Below are 21714 nucleotides of genomic sequence, written 5' to 3' on the forward strand. Positions count from 1 at the left end.
CGTGGGCTACCTTGTCTGCTATGATGTCAACAGAATTGGTGTTCTCAAGACACCCATACTGTTAAGAGTTGTGTTGGAGCACAAAGTCGCTGACTCCATCACTTACCCCAGCAGGCCACGGGAATCATTAGAAATATTGGTCTTATAGTAAATCCTCCTCTTCTCTATCCAGGGTAATATTAGTAATATATTGCATCTGGTGCTTGGGGACAGTGACAGCATGGGCCTGTGTGATTTCAAATGCCAGGGCTGAATTTCAGATGCACTCTGTACCTGCCTCTAGCTCTAATGACTCACCTTTCCATGTGCCCAAACTGGCCTCAAATGAAATGAGAAGAGATATAAACCAGGCTTAGCTCTTAATGAAACCTTTTTTGGAAAAGATGGATGGAGAAGGTTTCTGAGCCCGAGGGGGATCCACCACTATTCCAAGCTACAAAAAAAGGGCCCGCACACTTTTAGTACTAAATTAAATACACTATGGCCATTTTACAAACATATACATATACTGTGTGTCAGCACACTGCTGATAATGAATACATAATTTCTACTATTACTACACACATTAAAAAAAAACAACATAAAAACCATTCAACCACAACAAGGTGCACCTCATATGGATGGTCCCTAACGCTAAGGTTATACAGCATTATTCCCCCAATCCCTGGGCTTGTCAATCATGTGCTGCTTAAAGATGTAGGTCTTAAATATTTAAAGGAATCCTGTCATGTGATTCATGCTGCCCAAAGCATGGGCAGCATGACTCTCATCCTGCCTGTAATATTGCAGCCAGGTATGTTCTTCTTTCAAACGCTCTGGAGTTGAAGAAAAAATATACTTTAAAGGCCTGGCCGAGGACCATAGCAGGACACAAAACTTGTTTGGTGTTGCCTCCAGCTGATTCCTCTCAGTGCCGCTGCACGTAATTGACAGGTCTCTCCCTCTTGTGTACATAGGGAGTCACCTGCCAATCACCTAGAGTAGCTCTGGGAAGAGCCGGCCAAGGGCAGAGCCGGACTAGTCTGGTCTACGGCTATGGTCCCCGGCAGGATCTTCAAAGTATATTTCCTCTGAAACACCAGAGCTTTTCAGATAAAAACATACCTGGCTGGGACAGTGGAACCAGGCTGCCATTCTTGCTGCTCCTGGTTTGGTCAACATGAACCACCTGACAGGAGCCTTATTCGCTTTACTTTACATTAATAAATATTACAAAAAAACAAATGATTTATTAAATGGGTTGAGAGCTTAGTTAATTCCTAGTATACATGTTGAAGGTATTTTGGTTGGCCTTTATATCTCCGTTAATATGATAAATCAATTGCCGTAAGAAGTGCCCTCAGCTCTACCCTCCTTAGGATATGTACACACGACGTCTTACAGATGTTGGCATTTCTAAATTCTTGAAGCAGAAGACATTTCTTTAGTTATTTTTTGTTTCATTTATAATTTTAAATATAAAATAGTGGTGACTTTTAAGCGTAAGCCGCCTGACACCTGAAGAATGGTCAGGTCAATTCTATTAGCTGCTATAAAATTTATTGAGTGCTTTTTCAGGCAAGAGTCAGGTAGAACCCACCTGAAGAAGACTCTGTGTGCACATACCCTTACCCAGCAGCTACACCAGAAGAATTATTTGATCACATGAAATTAATCAGGAGTGTATACTCATCAGTTTGCCTCATAGGACGTTGACAAGCTGAGAATTGGGATGTCCATAAATAGCAACTCTATAAAATATACATAACTATATGGATTAATGCTTACACATCTCCATACTGTAACAGATTTAAACTTTCAGCAGAATCATCCAGCAGTCAGACATTGTGGGAGAAGAAACTACCGTATTTTACTTAGAACATTGACAAACCATTATATTCATCATCACAACATGGAGGATTGCAGGAGGGAATGAACACAAACAAACCAGAGAGGTCATACAATCGAGTATAGAGTAACTACACCCATATCAGCAAGCTGTAATAGTTAGTACAACGTCATCTGCTCTCTGCTCAACACATTCCCAGCAACATAAGCCTGCAGCTGTTATATACTCCCAACAAATTCCATACTGTTAAATTGTCTGGTGTAGAAACATTTTTTTTCAAACTATATAGGTATATGCCCTGAACAGAACCTCCATGTTTTTGAGAAGTTTTGAGTTTTTGAGGAGATTTTGGAGAGTTTCCATTCATTTTCTGCCCCAAAACGTCCTAAAAACCTCAGTGTGAACATACCCTAAAAATGATGGAAGTCCCTTGTACAGTATCTCCATCAAAAAGACAGACTGCAGTATAACACAGCGGCACGGTGGCTCAGTGGATAGCCTTGCATTGCTGGGGTCCTGGGTTCAAATCCCACTAAGGACAACAACTGCAAGGAGTTTGTATGTTCTCCCCATGTTTGCGTGGGTTTCCTCCGGGTACTCTGGTTTCCTCCCACATTCCAAAGACACACTGATAGGGAATCTACATTGTGAGCCCCATTGGGGACAGTGATGATAATGTGTGCAAATTGTAAAGCGCTGCGGAATATGTTAGCGCTATATAAAAATAAAGATTATTATTATTATTATAACACGGTCGGCGATGCTCGGTCTGGCCATTAGCTCTCCTGACCTGAGAGTGACAGCTGCATAGAAATACATGCTGTCATGCTTAGGTAAGGAGAGCTGCCTGCCAGTTCAAGCATTGCGATGCGATCATCGAATGTATTATACAGCCGGCTGACCGCAACCTTAATCTGTACCCAGTCAGACCCATTTATTCTGTGGTGCCCTTATTAGGAATTAGTGATGAGCGAGCGTGGTCGAATATTGTGTTATCCGAGCATGTTCAGTTGTTATCCGAGTATCTTGGGCGTGCTCGGATGATATGTTTGAGCTCCTGGAATTGTATGTTTTGTGACTGTTAGACAGGCTCAACACATGCAGAGATTGCCTAACAAACAGGCAATCTCTGCATGTATTACAACTGTCTAACAGCCACGAATCAATCATGCAGCCGCAGGGACTCAAACATATCATCCGAGCACGCCCAAGATACTCGGATAACAACTGAACATGCTCGGATAACACAATATTCGACCACGCTCGCTCATCACTACTAGGAAAGTAAATGCTTGCTGACAGGTTTCCCATCATATACAGCTAAAATTACCTAATAATCCCATTATTTTTTCTGTTCTATCAAAATGGCCACTGATATTGCTAATATTGTAATTGATTATTTTATGTTTTCTTTCTACAGATGGAAGACCCAATACAGCTTAAAGAGGATGGAAATAAATATTTTAAGGCAAATGACTATGACCAGGCTATTGACTGCTATACCAAAGCTATAAAGCTTTTAAAAGATAAGAAAATGTTGGCAGTTCTATACCGTAATCGATCGGCCTGCCAACTTAAAAAGGTAAATGTCTAAACAAGAAATGCATTTAATCCCTTCACGCCGCAGCCCATTTTCGGTTTTGCATTTCTGTTTTTTACTCCCCTGCTTCCCAAAGCCACAACTTTTTTATTTTTCAGTCAATATGGCCATGTGAGGGCTTGTTTTTTGCGGGACGGGATATACTTTTGGTTTTACCATGTCGTGTACTGAAAAACGGGAAAAATTCCAAGTGTGGTGAAAAAGCAAAAAAAAGTGCAATTCCACAACTTTTTTTTTTTTTACCATGTTCACCAAATGCTAAAACTGAACTGTCATTACAATTCTCCATGTCATTATGAGTTTGTAGATACTAAACGTGTGTAGGTTGTTTTTTATTTAAATGGTGAAGAAAAAATTCCAAAGTTTGTTATAAAGAAAAAAAAAAATTGTATAATTTTCCGAGATCCTTAGCGTCTCCATTTTTCGTGATCTGGAGCTGGGTGAAGGCTTAGTTTTTGTGAGCTGACGGTTTTATTGATACCATTTTGGTGTAGATTTGATCTTTTTATCGCCTGTTATTGCATTTTAATGCAATGTTGCGGCAACCAAAAAGTGTAATTCTGGCGTTTTGACTTTTTTCGCTACGCTGTTTGCCGACCAGAGTAATTCTTTTTATATTGCTAGATCGGGCGATTCTGAATGCAGTGATACCAAATATGAGTATTTTTTTTACTGTTTTATTTTGAATGGGGCGAATGGGGGGTGATTTGAACTTTTATATTTTTTTATTTTTTAAATATTTTTAAAAACTTTTTTCTTACTTTTCACTTGCTTTAATAGTCTCCATGGGAGACTAGAAGCTGCGATCGTCGTATCACTTGTGCTACATAGAGCAAGGCTTCAGAAATGCTCACTTGCTATGAGCGCCGACCACTGGATGTCTCCTGCAGACCCCGGGGCTGTCAGTTGTCATGCCGACCCATCGCCTTCTGCGGTCATTTTACACAGGCACCGATGGGCGGGATTAGTGATGCGCTTCTGGCACAATCACATTAAATGCCGCTGTCAGAGATTGACAGTGGCATTTGACAGGTTAACAGCCACGGGTGGATCGCTTATCGTGGATGTATGGTGCGTGTCATGAAGGGGTTAATTATTAAAAACTACTGTAGTGTCAGTACATGAGCACTATAAACATATATGGTATACAGTAGTGCTTGAAAGTTTGTGAACTCTTCAGAATTTTTCATATTTCTGCATAAATTTCGCTTAAAACTATATCAGATTTTAACACAAGATAGATAAAGAAAACCAAAGTAAAAATTTAGTTAGTTAAAAATATTTTATGTTCAATCTATTTTATTGAGCATTTTACAAACAAAGAATATATTATATGCAAGCAGATAATATATAGAATCATAGAAAATATCTAGTATTCAAAAATGAGAATACAACCATCTATCAGTAAATCAAACATACCATGGTAGACAATAACAGTAGCCATATGGCGAACGCCAACAAGGTATTCAAGAGAGGAAGTATCCTCTATATCAGGGGTCCCCAACCGCCGGTCCGCGGCCCAGCACCGGGCCGCTGAAGTGCCCTTGCCGGTCCGCGGACACAAGGGGAGCCAGGGGCGGTCAGTGGCGTAGCGGGGGCTGGGGCGGCGTGTGTAGCGGCGGCAGGGAGCGATCCAAGCAGCTCCGCTGCCTGCAAGAGGGAATAGCAGGAGCGGAGCTGCAAGGACCCGTCCAGCTTCCTGCCCGCCGCCCGCGCTTCCTGTCTCTGACTGACAGAGAGGAGAGCGCGGCCGCTGCTGTGTCAGAGCGAGGAAGCGTGGGCGGCGGGCAGGTGAGAGGAGAGAGGTGGTGTCTGTGTGTGTGTGTACGTATAATATGTATGTGTGCGTATGTGTATGTGTGTGTGTGTGTGTGTGTATGTATGTGTGTATGTATGTGTATGTATGTATGTGTGTGTGATGTATGTGTGTGTGTGTGTGTGTGTGTGTGTATGTATTGGTCTGTGTTTGTGTAGCCTGGCCCTGGAGGAGATGGGGACATGAGGAGAAGGCCATGAGGGAAGTGATGGAGAGACAGCAGTGATGGGGTGAAGGCAATGATGGGGAGAGGGGAGTGATGGGCTGAAGGCAATGATGGGGAGAAGGGGGTGAAGGCAATGATGGGGAGAAGGGAGTGATGGGGAGAAGGGAGTGATGGGGTGAAGGCAATGATGGGGAGAAGGGAGTGATGGGGTGAAGGCAATGATGGGGTGAAGGCAATGATGGGGAGAGGGGAGTGATGGGGTGAAGGCAATGATGGGGAGAGGGGAGTGATGGGGTGAAGGCAATGATGGGGAGAAGGGGGTGATGGAGCACTTATTCAAAACCTATGGTGAGTTGAGTCACATTATAAATGTTATTTAATTCTAAGTATGCACTGCTACACTACAACTGTGTCCATAGCCCCGCCCCATTATGACCAAAGCCCCACCCCTGCCACACCTCCATCCCCGCCCTGCCGGGCCATGGAAGAATGGTCTTGCTTGAAACCGGTCCCTGGTGCAAAAAAGGTTGGGGACCACTGCTCTATTTTATGCAGAGGACAGACATAGGGTGAAAAAAGAAGGAAAGAAAGACAAGGGAAGAGGGGGAAAAAGGGAAAAAAAAAAAAATAGGTTATGGATAAAGCAGTCCTTAAAATCATGTATATATTAATGTGCAAATTCCTATGTAACTGAAATATTCAGTGGAACAAATCATGGAAATCAGGTGAGTCCTGAAACAAAATCCATCCACTCCAAATCCTTCTAAATTTATCGTTTGTACCATTGCAGTCTGCAGACAGCTCCTCCATTCTACACAGATTGACCATTTCCTTATACCAGTCTAATATGTCAGGGGGTTTGTAAGTTTCCAAAACCGCGGGATTACCATTCGTGCTGCTGTTAGACAAAACCGAAGATTATCTCTCTTCTGAGTCCCTATTGAAGAAGGTAAAATTGACAGAAGAGCTATTTGAGGGGACCTTGCTACACGGTTTCCCGTGGTTCGTTGATAATTGTCGTAAACCTTCTCCCAGAATGGCTTGATCTTAGAGCATTCCCACCAAATGTGAATCATAGAGCCCACCTCCCTCTCGCATCTCCAACAAAACCCTGAAACTGCTGGATATATTGCATGTAGTTTAGAAGGGTAATGATACCATCTCATAAGTATTTAATAGTTCTTCTCTTGTGCAATCCCAGCACTAGCAAGTTTATGAGTGAAGAGAAACCCCCTTTCCCATTCCTCAGGAGACAAGCTTATCCCCCAAGTCTCTCTCCCACGCCTGCTGAAATGTTAACTTCTCCGCTTCACCCTCTCTGCTTAATCCCCCATAAATCACAGATTTTGCATGTGGAGGCTTATTTTCCTCTACGAACAATTTCTCAAAAAAGGTGAAGTTTGAAATCGAAATTTTATCAAAATTATGTGTTACTAGGAAGGATTGTAATTGCAAGTATTCAAACCACCTAATTTTCGCATTTGGAAACTGAGCCTGTATAGAGACAAAAGAAGGCAACTCCCCATTTTCTAGCACCTGAAACAATCGGGTATCCTCCAGTGCCCTCCGACTGAGAAAAGATCCGCGCAAGTATCCAGGGAGAAAGGATGGATTGAAAAACAATGATGTAAGTGGGCTAATATTCCTATCTGGGAACCCCTTCTTTCTCAGAGTGTGCCATATTTTAAGTGTGTCTCTTGTTCAATTACAATGGACAATAGTCAATGACTCGCCAGAACACAACGGCAGATGTCTTAAAGAGACATCAAAACCCTCCTGTTCCACCCCCACCCATTGTTTAGCATCAGCCCGAAAGTGCCAGTCTAGAATCCTAAGGGTACTGTCACACTTAGCGATGTACCAGCGATCCCGACCAGCGATATGACGCGGTCAGGATCGCTGGTACATCGCTAAGTGGTCGCTAGTGAGCTGCCACACAGGCAGATCTCACCAGCGACATCGCTGGGGACGGGGGTCGCTACTTACCTGTCACACCAGGTGATCCTGCGTCCTCCCGCCCTGCTCCACGCGTCGCTCGTCGTCACAGCAGGAAGCGCCGCAGGAAGCTGACGACGAGAAACAGTCCTGGACGTTTTCGCGCTATCAGCTATAACCAGTGGGGGAGCCGGTCGGAGGTAAGTATCAGACACAGCGATATCGCTAGCAATATCGCTATAACGTCACAAGTTATTGCTAGCGATATCTCTTAGTGTGACATGCCCTTAAGTAATGTAGTAGCCTGAAAATACCTCTTAAAATTGGGAAAACCAGCACCACCTATAGATTTAGGTCGAGAAAGGGTCTGTATGCTTATGCGAGGTTTGAGTTTACCCAATATGAATTTGGTTAAAGCTGATCGTAATTAACAGAAGAAACTATGAGGGGGGGAAATCGGTATAGTTTGGAATATGTATAAGAAACGGGGTAAAACGTCCATTTTGATAGCATTCATCCTTCCAAACCAGGATAGTTTAAATTTACTATAATTCGCTAGGTCTCTGTATGTTCTGCTTAATAAAACTTGATAGTTAAGCTCAAACAATTTATTAGGATCAGAAGGGACCACGACCCCTAGATATTTCAATGACTCTCCTTGCCATTTAAATGGAAATTTATTAATGATTTGAAGGACCTCATTCTGAGAACATGATATATTTAAGGCTTCTGATTTGGAATAATTGACTTTAAAATTACTAAGTGATCCGAACCTATCAAATTCTTTTAAAATCATTGGAAACGATATTTGTGGTTGTGAGATATAAAGGAGTAAATCATCTGCATACAGAGCTGTTTTATAAGAGTTAGGTCCTATCGTGTATCCATGAATATTGATATTATTTCTGATAGCGTTGGCTAGGCGTTCCATTACCACTACGTAAAGTAATGGAGAAAGTGGGCAGCCCTGTCTGGTTCCATTGTTGATCTTAAATGGGCTGGATAATGAACCATTTATTCTGACCCGTGCTGTTGGACCATTATATAAGGCTAAGATTTTCTGTAGAAAGTGAGGACCTAGACCTATCTGTCTCAAGGCTTCCTCCATAAACCCCCAATGGACTCTATCGAAAGCCTTCTCTGCATCTACAGATAAAAGACCTAGTGGTGTGGAGCTAGTTTTTGCCTTGGAGATGATAAGGAATGTCTTAATTGTATTATCCCGGGCTTCTCGCCCTTTGACGAATCCCACCTGATCATTATTGACCAGGGAAGGAAGTAAAGGGGCTAGCCTCTCAGCTAAGATTTTTGAAAATAATTTAATGTCCATGTTTAAGAGAGAAATCGGCCTAAAGTTGGCAATTATTGAAGGGTCTTTACCTGGCTTAGGAAGCACACTAATGTGTGCTTCTAGAGACTGGGGAGCAAATCCAGTACTTTCATCAATAGCATTGAAAGTTTTTGCCATTATTGGAGAGAGTTTTTCCCTAAAGTTTTTATAAAACGCCAGAGTGAATCCGTCTGGACCAGGGCATTTACCCGACAGAGAGTACCGTATTGCCAAATCGATCTCTTCTATTGAAATCTCCTCCTCTAAAGCTTTCAGAGCTGAACTACTCAAGTTAGTTAAAAATATTAGACTTTGTCAAACTTTAAATATTAAAAATGATCCAATATCACAAATCAGTGAGTGGTAATAGTATGCAAACCTTTAGACCATGTTCCAATATAGCTTAAATGCTGCATTTTTTAGTGCAATTAATCTGCTATGTTTAACTGTCCAAGCAAAATGAATTTGATTTCATGAATAGTCAATAGCACTGTTTGGTACTTTTGAAATAATGGCCTATTCAACGGATGGGTCATCAATACCATATTGATTGATGGGGGTGCAACACCCAGCACCCCCACTGATGAGTTTTTTGTGGTTCCATTGGCAGCCGCATGTGCTCAATTGTGGAGCGGAACAGCGCACCACTGTCAACTGTTATGTGGCCACTGCGGGGTACTGCAGGTCCACTCACATTCTTTTGAATAGGGACAGATATGCTGTACCCAGCTGGGGCCACTACACAGATGACTGAGCTGCGATGTGCAGCCCCACAACTGAACAGTTATGGCCACGACTGGCACTGGGAACAGGTAGTCAGCAGTTGTGTCTTGTTTCGCACTCCTAGTGATCAGACAGTGATGACCTAATCCTAAAGATAGGCCATCAATATAAAAGGGGTTGGCCACTACTAGGACAACCCCTTCTGAAACCAAATGTTATGCCCCGATAAAATAATTAAACCTATACTCACCTGCCGTGCCGGTGCCGTTCCCATGGTGTCAGCACTCGCTCTCTCCGGGGCTGTGATGCGGTGTTGTGACATGTGACACCGGCGCCCAATCAGCACTGGCATCACTGTGTCAACCTTCGAACAAACTGAACATGGAGAGGAAGTCCAGTTTGCAGCTGATCCCTGGCTTCCTCTTCATGTTCAGTTTGTCCAAAGGTGGACACAGTGATGCCAGTGCTGATTGGGCGCTGGTGTCGCATGTCACAACACCACATCACAGCCCCAGGAAGAGAGAGTGCTGATACTGCCGGTACGGTGCCAGAACGGCAGGTGAGTATAGGTTTAATTATTTTATTGGGGCATAACGTTTGGTTTAAGAAGCGGTTGTCCTAGTAGATAGCACAAGAACGCTGAGCCAAGTACCTGACTTCAGCAGTCACATTCTCTCGTTGAGAACTTACCACTGCAGCCATGTCAGCAAGGACCATAGGTAGCTACATAGAAGTATCACAGCAACAGCAGGGAGTAAGTAAGATTGGTAAATATTACTAAGGCTGGAGTCACACTAACCTGCGCAAAATACGGTCCGTAGTTTACATGCGTAATACGGATGAATGACCCCTAAATAGTGCTCCGTAGGCCATCCGTAAGCAAGGTGAGGTCGCGTATTTTGCGCATGTCTGCATCCGTATGTAATCCGTGTGGCATCCGTATGCAATCCGTATGGCGAGATTTTCTCGCAGCCTTACAAAATGGACATTTAACGGTTTTGAGGCCTGCAAACAATTTAAATCATTAGCCTGCACCCTATTTAGACACTCAGAAACAGGTGGCTGCCTCCATTCTGTCCATTTGTCACCTTGCTTTCACGAGGTGTGTTGGTGTTCTTTGTGCAGCATGGCAGAGGGTCTGAGATTCAATACAACTGAGAAGGTTCTCTTTACCTGGCTTTTGTCATGGCGCTTTGGGCAACCATACCCAGTGATAGTGGATCCGCGGAGGAGGAGACGCATGTGGGTACATCAACTTTTGAGGCAACGACTAACAAGAGGTCATTTTCACCGCCTCTATTCTTCTCTGCGGGAGCATCCGGGGAAATTTTACCAGTACTGTCGCATGAGCATTTCCACATTTGATCGACTCTTGGAGACAGTGCGCCCTGGGATAACCTTTCAGGACACAAGGATGCGCAAAGCGATATCTGCAGAGGAGCGACTTCTATTCACAATACGGTATGTACTACACAACCACATTCTCTATGTTCATAATGTGTGTGCATAATTATGTTTTTTGGCCTTCTTGGACAAAGTTTAATGCCCTCATCTTACTCCAAAAATGTTTCAACTTACACACCAGAATGTTAGATCTAATATGTCCTGCATATCACTTATTCATTGTGCCACCAAATATGTGTGTTATTCTCTCTCAATTCCTACCAAGTTTGGTCGGCATGTAACTGATTTTTTTTTACTTTAGGCATTCTAAACTTAACAATTTCTGTTGTTCTACAGCTTCCTGTCCACTGGCCTGTCTTATGCCGCCCTCCACCATGAGTTTCTCATTGGAAAGTCAACCATTTCAGGCATAGTGAGGTCTACATGTACAGAAATCTGGACAAGACTCCATTAAGTGGTCATGCCCGAGCCCAGGATGGAAGACTGGTTGAGGGTTTCAAGGGACTTTGAGGAGGACTGCCAGTTTCCAAATTGTATTGGGGCCCTGGATGGCAAACATATCAGGGTGCGTAAGCCGCCGAACTCTGGCTCCCAATTCTTCGATTATAAACAATACTTTTCTGTTGTATTGTTGGCTCTGGTAGACCCTCAATACAAGTTTATAATTGTTGACATTGTGGCCTATGGAAGGACGGGAGACTCTAGAGTTTTCAATACTTCCATAATGGCTCGGCGGCTACGCACCAACCAGTTGGATCTACCACCACCACGCCAGCTACCAGGCTCCCCCGAAGAATCAGTCCCTTATGTCCTTGTGGCAGATGAGGACTTTCAGTTATCGCGCAATGTCATGAGGCCATATCCCCGGCGCAACCTTGACCACAGGCGCAGAATTTTTAACTTGCGCCTATCACGTGCTAGGCGACTGGTGGAGTGTTCCTTTTGGATTCTTTGTGCCAAATGGCGGGTACTCCAGTCTGCCATTCAGTTGAGTGAGCAAAATGTGAATGAAGTTGTGAAAGCCTGTGTTGTTCTGAATAACTTCACCAGGATACATGATTGTTCCTCATCTGATGGTGTTGTGCGTAGGCCGGACAATGTGCGCAGGGTGAGACCACCTATGAACCCTCAACGTAGACTGCTTTCTGGCCTAAAAGTGCGTGATATTTTCACTAATTACTTTATCTCACCTGAGGGGGCAACTTCTTGGCAAGAGCATACTGTGTCTATGTTATAATTTTTTTCTTTAATTGTGTCTAAATATATATTACTCAAGCCCTTATGATTCTATGAGTGTTTCATTGCATTGGTTGGTGTCTGGTAGTATGTTGTGAGGGATTGTCAAAAATCACACAGAGACGTTAACTAGAGTAGACAAATTTTTAGTTTTGCCTTTTTTTTTTTTTTGGTTTGCTTAAAGGCAAACATAATATTGCCCTAAGAACATTTTGGCAATGGGCAAAATGACCCTTTGTGCCTTCTTTAACTTTTTTGTAAAATTAACATTACATAACAAAACACAAAAAAAGATTAGGCAATAACAACATTGCTGCATGACAAGATTAAACTAGATTTGCCAAAAAAAGGTGAGCTCCATCACCAAAATAAAGGCTACAAGATAACACTCACATTTCTTCATAATGATTTCCAATCATAGAAAGATTCCACCATGACAGGCAAGGCTACCTCACAGCTTTCAGACAGATATTACCTGTCTGTAAAACAGATAATATTTAACCATGCTATACTGGAAAGGATGAAAAAACAAAACTCACTTGTTAAGACATAGAGAGAGCGTGATATTCTGAATGCTGGTTGCCTTGAATTTTTTTTCTAGAAATTGCTAGCAAAAAAGGTGTCTACTTCACTAAGGCCAGCACGCCTTTCCTAGGCATTAGCAAGTGAGTAGTGTATTTTCATCCTTTCATTTTACAGTATAGCGCGTTGAAATATTCTCTTTTTTACACACATGTAATATCTGTCTGAAAGGCGTGAGGTAGCGTTGCCTGTCATGATGGATTGTTTCATATGCTTGGAAAACATTGTTTAAAAATGTGAATGTTAAATTATGTTCAAAATGTTGGTGATGGAGAACACCTGTTTTTTCCTTTCTATTTGGAGCACCAGTTAAAACGCACTGGACATCTCCCGCCATCAGAATCATAAATCCTCATAGGTTGGGGAAGGGGAACGTGGAAGAACAGGCTGTGGGTGCTGCTGGACACTGTGGGCAACATCGCCCTGTGTGGGGCCATATTGTTGCCCATGATGCTGGTATTGTCCTGCCTCCTGTGACTGTTGGGGATACTGGCCAGAATAATGATGATGGTGAGGGGCTTCTTGTTGGCTGTGGTAGGCACGGGGCTCATACCCACCAAGATAGCCAGATCGTCCCCAACCAGGTTGGGACCAGCCTCCAACACTGGTTGGGTACAAGTGGCCATATTGGTGGGTTGGCTTGAGGCTGACATTTGGGCCTGCGGAATAGAAGGTTGGGTAGTGGGAGAAAGGGGTTGAGGTGTTGGCCCACGTATTAGGGGCTGTTCGGACCCTGCTTGAGCAAGCATCTGTGTGGATGTGATGCCTCATCTTCAGCCATCCTTCTTGTAGGGGGAGAAGATGGGCCAGCCACCTCATCCCCTACAGGATCTATAATGGGCTCTGCCTCTGAGGCCGTTCCTCGATCCATAAGGTTGGATTGAGTTCTGTTATGAAATAGAACAGAGGCAAAAATACATCAATATTTTTGTCCCTGTAAAGTATTTGTGTAATGTATTTGTGTAATGTGGTGTGAGGTATGTACTTACGGTCTCAGATCCAGAATTGGGGCGAGGAAGGACAGCCGGTCATAGTATATGTACTTTCTTTTTACATATCCAGCATCCCCACTCCTGGACCACTGCTGGCGTTCCCGGCGGAACTGGTCCCGGATGCTTCGCCAGCGTTTCATCACATCTTCCACTGCAATGTGACAGGAAATATTGTCAAATTCACATATTTGAGAGGTCACATTTTCTAACAGTAGTCTAGGCATGGGGACTTCTGGGGTGTGCGTTCTACCCATGGTGGCATATGTAATTGGGCAGATACACAGGGTCTCATTAGCTACACTTAAAATATTTTTTTTGGCTAGGAGGATGAGGAGCTTTTGGCCTAACCCCAAATTATGGCTGTGTGAAGCCACGTGTCACATCCAAATGTAACGGCCTCATGAGGCAAAAAGTACATGCACAGGAAGGGGGGTGCTGATTCTATATTCCTTTTTTTTGCGCGCTAAGGTTAATGATGTTTAGCGTTGCACTTAAGAATTTTATGCTGCTCATCACGTGGTCGGTCACCAAAGTCATGGTACATCTGGCGACAGATGCGCCTCCGTGACGCCTCCTTTCTTGTCTGGTTAGCATAATTTGCTTTGCGTGGGTCCCATATTTCGGGTCGCTCCTGCACCAGGACAATGAGCATCTCAACATTAATGTACGTGGACGCCATGCTGCTGTTGTACTCCGTGGAGGCGTACTTCCTGGATGTCTGGAGCGCTTTTTGAGCTAATTTGCATGTCTAGGCTTCCTGATGATGGATTGGCCCATTTCCTGTCACCAGCCAAAAGACCTGCGTATTGCTCGCAGGTCACACGTGTGGTCCGTGTGTAATCCGGATTTTTTGAGCACCCATAGACTTGCATTGGCGTACTATGGGCGTAGTATGCTGACAATCGCAGCATGCTGCGATTGCACGGAGCGTAGGATATGGATGAGAAATATACGCCTGGTGCGAGGGACCCCATAGAGAATCATTGGTCCGTGTCTAATGCGTGCTTTTAGCGCCTCTCACTCGCCCGTATTCCTTGCCAGTGTGACTCCGGCCTTAGAAGTTAAATCTCAAAAACCCCATTAATTTGTTGTGAGACGGTGCTGCAGGCAAGCTAAACACCTGCTCCTGAGTTCCTCAATAATTTACACTATATCAGCTGGTAGTATCATCATTGGAACAGTACAATAGGGCATCTAACTTCCAACACATCTTGTGCAATGCTTTTCATATTAGATCCTAACTACTTCACCATACCCCTAAGGCTATGTTCACACGTTGAGTTTTTGCAGCAGGTTTTTAAGTAAATTAAAAGCTGCTTTTTACAGAACCAGCAAAAGCTATGAGATTTCAGAAATCTGCACAAGCTTGTTTTTTTTGTGACTAAATTGGAAAACAGCTGTGTTTTGAAAACTGAAGAATGTCAATTCTTTCAGCATTTTTGCAGCATTTTTTCAATGGTTTTTCACCCATAGAAAGCAATGAGTAAGTGCAAAAATGCATCAAAAATTCTGCTCTTAGTTTGTTTGCAGCATTTTTGGTGAAAAAAAACAGGTACACAGGATGTAAAAACCCATTTATTTTTGAGATTTCCTAGTTCTGAACATTAATGCCTTTGTATCTTCACATGAGCATGGATATTAGCATTAGTACTGTTTTAACCCCTTAGTGACAGACCTAATTTTTACAATTCTGACCACTGTCACTTTATGAGGCTATAGCTCTACAACCCTTCAATGTATCCCACTGATTCTGAGACTGTTTTTTCGTGACATATTAGGGTGTGTGCAGACGCTGCGGAATCCGCTGCGGATTAATCCGCACTGATTTTGCAAAAACCGCAGATAAAACCGCAGGTCAAAAGACCTGCGGATTATCTGCGGTTTAGCCTGCGGTTTGGTCCTGCAGTTTCACCATCTCCACAATGGTGGAGATAGGAAACCGCTGCGGATTCCGCAGAAAGAATTGACATGTCAATTCTTTCTGCGGTTTCAAAACCGCAGGAAAACCGCGCGTATTAATCCGCACCGTCTACACAGAGGTTTTTGGTTACCATTCATTTGAATGGTACTGTACACCGCAGCTAAAACTGCTGCGGGTCCGCAGCGGCCAAAACCGCTGCGGAACCGCAGCGGAATCCGCAGCGTGTGCACATACCCTTATACTTTATGTTAGTGGTAAAATATCTTCAATATAACTTGCGTTTATTTATGAAAAAAATGGAAATTTGGCAAAAATTTTGAAAATTTTTGTACCCTTAAATCAGAGTAGTGTCACACAAAATAGTTAATAAACAACATTTCCCACATATCAACTTTACATCAGGACAATTTTGGAAACTTTTTTTGTTGTTAGGACATTATATGGGTTAAAAGTTGACCAGCGACTTCTCATTTTTCCAACAAAATTTACAAAACCATTTTTTTTAGGGACCACCTCATATTTGAAGTCAGTTTGGGGGTCAATATGACAGAAAATACCCAAAAATGACACCATTCTAAAAACTGCACTCCTCAAGGTGCGCAAGACCACATTCAAGAAGTTTATTAACGCTTCAGTTGCTGAACAAAAGCAATGTGGAAGGAAAAAATGAACATTTTAATTTTTTCACAAAAAAATTACTTTGGAACCAATTTTTTTTTTAATTTTCACAAGCTTCTCAGGAGAAAATTGACCACAAAATTTGTTGTGCAATTTCTACTGAGTACGCCAATACCCCGTATGTGGGGGAAAGCCACTGTTTGGGTGCATGGCAGGGTTCAGAAGGGAGGGAGCACATTTGACTTTTTGAACGCATAATTGGATGGAATCAATGATGGCGGCATGTCGCGTTTGGAGATCCCCTAATGTACCAAAATAGTGGACCCCACAATTCTAACTCCAACCTTAACCCTAACACACCCCTAACCCTAATACCAACCTTAACCATAACCCTAACCACAAACCTAACCCATATCCCAACCCTAACCGTAATGCCAACCATAGCCACAACCTAACCCTAGTCCAACCCTTACTTTAGCTCAACCCTAACTTTAGCACAACCCTAATCCTAGCCCCAACCCTAACTTTAGCCCCAACCCTAACTTTAGCTGAACCCTAACCCTAGCCTCAACCCTAACCTTAGCCCAACCCTAACTTTAACCCGACCCTAACTTTAGCCCAACCCTAACCCTAACTTTAGCCCAACTTTAACCCTAATGGAAAAATGGAAATAAATACTTTTTTTTATTATTTTTACCTAACTAAGGGGGTGATAAAAGGGGTTTGATTTACTATATTTTTTTATTTTGATCACTGTGATAGGGTCTATCACTGTGATCAAAATGAACCAATAGGAAAAATTTCCCATTGTTGCCAGACGATAGGTCTCAGCGGGCGCACTGCACATGCGCCCGCCATTTTCTTCCTGGAAGAAGACGCCGGGGGCAGGGGGACTTAACGAGGGGATGAAGAGACACCCTGGTGGTACTGAGGGAGGATCACAGGACCCCATTTCTCTCTCCTCTGATGTGTGATCCGTTCACATCAGAGGAGAGAGAAATTAAATGGGAAATCAGACTTTTTTTGCAGTCGCCGTTATTCCGTGAATAACGGCAATCACAACACCGGGGTCCGTAAAAAACGACTAAATCATGTTGTCAGGACTCTAATGTCAGGACCCTGTCAACGTCGGCAAACTGCCACGCAGGGCAGGGTGACTTACCCACATTATGGGAGAGCACGGGGTCCAACACTGTAGTGATGGTTCAAGCAGACAGGACCTGCGGCACAGAAAATAGAATGGAGTCCCAAGACCTACGATCATGTGACTGCAGGGGGCGGGGCTTAGCATCCTACTGCTGCAGATGATGTAATGTACCTACTGCAGGGCATCTGTTGTAGAGGAGAGGAAAACGCAGGTCAGACAAGCGAGGGTCGTACACGGAGAGGGCTGTGCGGTACCAAGGGACGAGCAGAGAATAGTCAGGTCACAGGCAGAGGGTCATACACAGAGAGATAGCGCTGTACAAGAGGGACAGGCAGAACTCGTAACAGGGACAGAACTGGATCAAAACCAAACAAGCAACAAATTATCAGGCACAAGGCACACGTACGCACGAGGTCAACTAACTCAGCCGAGGGCAGGAGTATAACTGACACCGGACCTAGGTCGAGAGAGCATTAAATAGCCGCCCTCTGCCAGAGAGAGGCAGAAACAATTAACCCCTGTCTGACCAGGACGGGCCAAAGACAAACCCCATCCTGGATCATGACACATGTTCTCTGGAGTCTCAGCTACACCCGATAGTCGAGAACACAGAGAAATTCTGACTCTGGGGGGTGCTATACACTTATTTCTCACCTCTGTTAAAAAGCGGTGCTGAGGCATAAGTACTCTTAATTGTTAAAAGGGGTGTTGGTGGTCGTTAAGGGGTTAATTAAATTAGTGATATGTGTTAAAGTAAACAATCCCCTACCAACTTAATGCCTTACAAATGTGTGAAGGTAAATAGTGCCTTACCAAATCAATGCACTACCAATGTGGTAAGTAAACAATGCCCTACCAATTCAACTTTCCCCTCCTGTTTTTACATTTGCAATTAAGTATTTTTCATGAACTCACGTAACTTTAGAGTGGAAGCAAAGCTGAACTTTGGGACCCAGAAAAACTCAGAACAAAAGTAATGTGAATACTTTTCCGCCCAATGATGACAAAAGTATTCTCAGAGTGATACCTTTATTGGCTAATCAGAAAATAATATGTTTGCAAGCTTTCAGAGCACAGAGGCTCCTTCTTCAGGCTTGATAAATCTGAAAAGTATTCACATCGATTTTTCTGGCTAACACGGTACCACAGTATAATTTATTATTGTACATCAGAAAAAAAGTAACAAACATGCAGCAAAAAAAGCAGCAAAACCTGTGTTTTGTCTGCAGGTTTTTTAATGCCAAGAGATCAAGGTTTGGTTGCAGAAAAAAAGCAGAAAAAAGCAGTGTGTGAACATGCCCTAATAATTTATTTTCTCTTTTTGAAATTTTCAAAGGAGAACTACGTTCAAGCAGCCTCTGATGCCTCCAAAGGTATGTAGACCCTCCTGGTGGACTCCCCATTGTAGGTCTACATTCTGTTGTGATGCGGTTTAGTCTAGAATAGCTCAGATTTGCAAGGATGAGTTATATTTACTTCACTGAGCTTATTTGTGCACAATAAAATACCAACAATCACTGTGAGTTCTCAGTCCATTGGTAGAAACCGATCTGTAGAAGATAAAAACCGCCATGTTCAAATGGATGTGAAAAAAACTAATATAAAATCCGCCAGCATTAAGTCATTCATGAAAAAAGAAGTGCACCCTTAGTTATGTCAGTGCACTGCCAGTCCACCTAAACCTGTAATGTGTTTCATGCTGACCAAAGAGCGGGCAGAACGAATCAGAGCCAGGCTGTATGATTGCAGCTAGGCACGTTTTCTCGGAAACACTCCAGGCTCCAGATCATGCGTTCTCACTGGGAGGGAGCTCTCTATCCTCAGCTCAACATCCAGCTTCTCTCCACGCATCTACACACGTTACCCTCCTCACACTATTTCCCCTCCTGGCTCTCAGAGCGCGCTCCGCCCCAATCCTGGTTCAGAGCTCCCACTGCTGGCCTGGAATGGGAACTGTGTTGTATGTAAATGATTAACTGTCAGAGAGACCCTTCCTTGCTTCCAAGCATGACATCACCCTCCCCGGAGGAAGGCAATGCCATTGTGGCGACCATACTCCTGGGGGCGCCACAGATAGATGGTAATGCAGCAAGATGGGTCACTCCCCTCAGCAGGAGTCTGCCTCTGGGGCAATGATTGGAGTTGTAGTGAGCAGTGCAGCAGAAAGAAGCAAGGAGGCGAAGGAATTAAGTCTTTACCTTTACTGATGATAGATGCAGGTTGAATCCAGGGGTTCTGGTCACCAGGTCCGGGGTCCAGCTAGTCTTGGAGCAGCTGGAGTTCACTCCACTAAGTGGGTAGAATAAGCCTTTCATTCTCTGCCCGTTTGTTTGGAGATTCAACAGCTTATGAGCTGATGTGTACTGCCTGCTTGTGTTCTGTAGCAGCTACAGCCAGCATACATTGTGAGCTCTTTGTAAGCTGTCCTTTCGGTCTGAATCCTCTATAATGTGGTGTTTCTAGTGGTCCAAGGGGGGCCAGAGAACCTGCATGCCCCCGGTCTCCAGATTCTGCTCTCAGGATTTGCAATCACTGGTTGCCCAGGAGTCTGGTCTCCGGTTCTCTTCCTAATCCTAGGGTGAGCCTTTCATCACTCCAACCCCTGGAAACTCCATGTGCTCTCTCTTCCCTACCTTTCCTCCACACTTGTTAGTGCAGCTTTCTTCAAACACTTCTGTCCAAATAATGGCCGCTGGTGGAGGAGCATGTGGCCAGATCAATCCATCAGCCTCCTCCAATTGTAAAACACTTCACATATGAAAGCTTCTTTTCTATAGGAGGAGGCTGACGGACAGATCTGGTAACATGCTCCTTAGATTAGAGGTATTTGCTAATTTTATTCTTATTATTACACCTATTACATATTGGGAAAGGATCTTGGAGATGGGAATACCTCTTTAAGTGAAAGATCTGGCACAGTGTGGTCAGATCAATTGAAAAGCAAGTGTTTTGTTCTATTTTCAGCCATTGATGTGGATGGATCAGATGTGAAGGCTTTATTCAGGCGCTGTCAGGCCCTAGAAAAACTGGGGAAATTGGACCAAGCATTTAAGGATGTTCAGAGATGTGCAACACTTGAGCCGAAGAATCAAACATTCCAAGAGATTCTCCACAGAATAGGCACTGATATCCACCAGAAGGTAAGTCTACGTTAGAACTACTGAGGAGTTAGAAAGTGGCTAAACGCATTTTCAGGCAAGCTGTAAAACAACTACGGTAGGCTGTGCCAGGCAAGCTACCTTCCTGCAGCAGACCACCATGGCAGTGGGCTTCATACAGTCTGATTCGGATGTTAAACTAAGAACCTCATGTTCAGTTATATATATTTTTGCCTAGCGGAATTCGATCAATGTATGATTTTTGGAGGTGCTGTCCATTCTTTTTTTTCAGCAAAAGTTTAACTGTGTTTTCCATTGAAATCTCTGCCATAATCAGTTGTGCATAGATCTTTGTGTTATTAAATTTTTTTCTTACATGGCACAACCTGTATTAAGAATAAAATATAGAAATCTTGCAATTTTTTCACTGACCACTAGGCCTTTAGACTCTAACTTCCTATTAATTCTAGAAATAACATGTACATTGGCCCAATGGGTGTATCCTGATTAGTATCGTTTGTATTGAAGTGTCTAGTGAGCATGTACAAAGGTCATCACATATTCTAAATGGTGGATCCTTTATTATCCACTGTCTATAGAGATGTCACCTTTCATTGTAATCCTGCCTCTGATGGTAAGGAGCCTGCTGTAAACTCTTCCTGAAAGGACAGAAACTATGAGTCTAATGAAGACCCAGTGGCCAGTGTTAAAATTGCAAGATTACAATTTTTTTTTGTAAAAAAAATGATTGTGATACGAACATGAAAATATTGGCAAAAATGTCTTACAAATAAATGTAACACGAAAACTTGACTTATACAATAAGTTATTTTCTGATGATAGCTTCCTTTTAGAGGGAACCTGACCACGGAAACATGCTGCCCCATCCATGGGCAGAATGTATGAGACAATAGCTGTGTGTATGTTTCACGCTTCTCTCTGCATGCTCATCTTGAATGGTGTTTTTCACCCTACGTGCATGTATAGAGAGAGACCTGTCAGTCATTGGCAGCCTGGAGGAGAGAAGCTGTCAGGACAGGACTTTTTGACTAGTCTCTGGTGCTTAGTATCCAGACGGTTTGTAAAGTATGTTTTTCTCTGAAACGCTGCAACGTTTCAGAGTCAAATATACATGCTGTATAAAAAGGTGTGGGGTGCACCAAACAATCAATGGGTTCTATATATGAGGGTGCAAAAGCCTTGCATGGAGAGAACCATGAAATGTGAGAGAAAAAAGACCAAGCAAAGAATGGCCTGCACACCAATTAAATCTGATAACACATAATAACCGTAGAAAAATGCTTTATTGGAAAACACA

The 21714-nt window shown here is 43.3% G+C and overlaps 1 protein-coding gene and 1 long non-coding RNA gene across 4 annotated transcripts in view; one reads left to right on the forward strand and one right to left on the reverse strand.

Annotated features, from left to right (window-relative positions):
• Positions 1-19607, reverse strand: part of LOC141087782 (uncharacterized) — a 61449-nt gene extending 41842 nt beyond the window's left edge. The window contains exons 1-3 of one of the 2 annotated variants that reach the window (XR_012231719.1): positions 19497-19607; positions 17314-17371; positions 13610-13763 (exon numbers count right to left, since the gene is read on the reverse strand). This is a non-coding gene — a long non-coding RNA (uncharacterized lncRNA). The remainder of the gene's footprint in view (positions 1-13609; positions 13764-17313; positions 17372-19496) is intronic. The other variant, XR_012231720.1, reaches the window with a different exon arrangement.
• UNC45B (unc-45 myosin chaperone B) overlaps positions 1-21714 on the forward strand; it is a 56774-nt gene that overhangs the window by 5878 nt on the left and 29182 nt on the right. The window contains exons 2-4 of one of the 2 annotated variants that reach the window (XM_073573529.1): positions 3249-3410; positions 18635-18671; positions 20263-20438. In XM_073573529.1, coding sequence (XP_073429630.1) covers positions 3249-3410; positions 18635-18671; positions 20263-20438 — 375 coding nt within the window. Of the gene's footprint in view, positions 1-3248; positions 3411-18634; positions 18672-19479; positions 19592-20262; positions 20439-21714 lie in introns of those variants that run through there. The other variant, XM_073573539.1, reaches the window with a different exon arrangement.

The sequence above is a fragment of the Dendrobates tinctorius genome, unplaced genomic scaffold, assembly GCF_039654945.1.
Source record: "Dendrobates tinctorius isolate UK_male_01 unplaced genomic scaffold, ASM3965494v1 ptg000007l, whole genome shotgun sequence".
Lineage (NCBI taxonomy): Eukaryota > Metazoa > Chordata > Amphibia > Anura > Dendrobatidae > Dendrobates > Dendrobates tinctorius.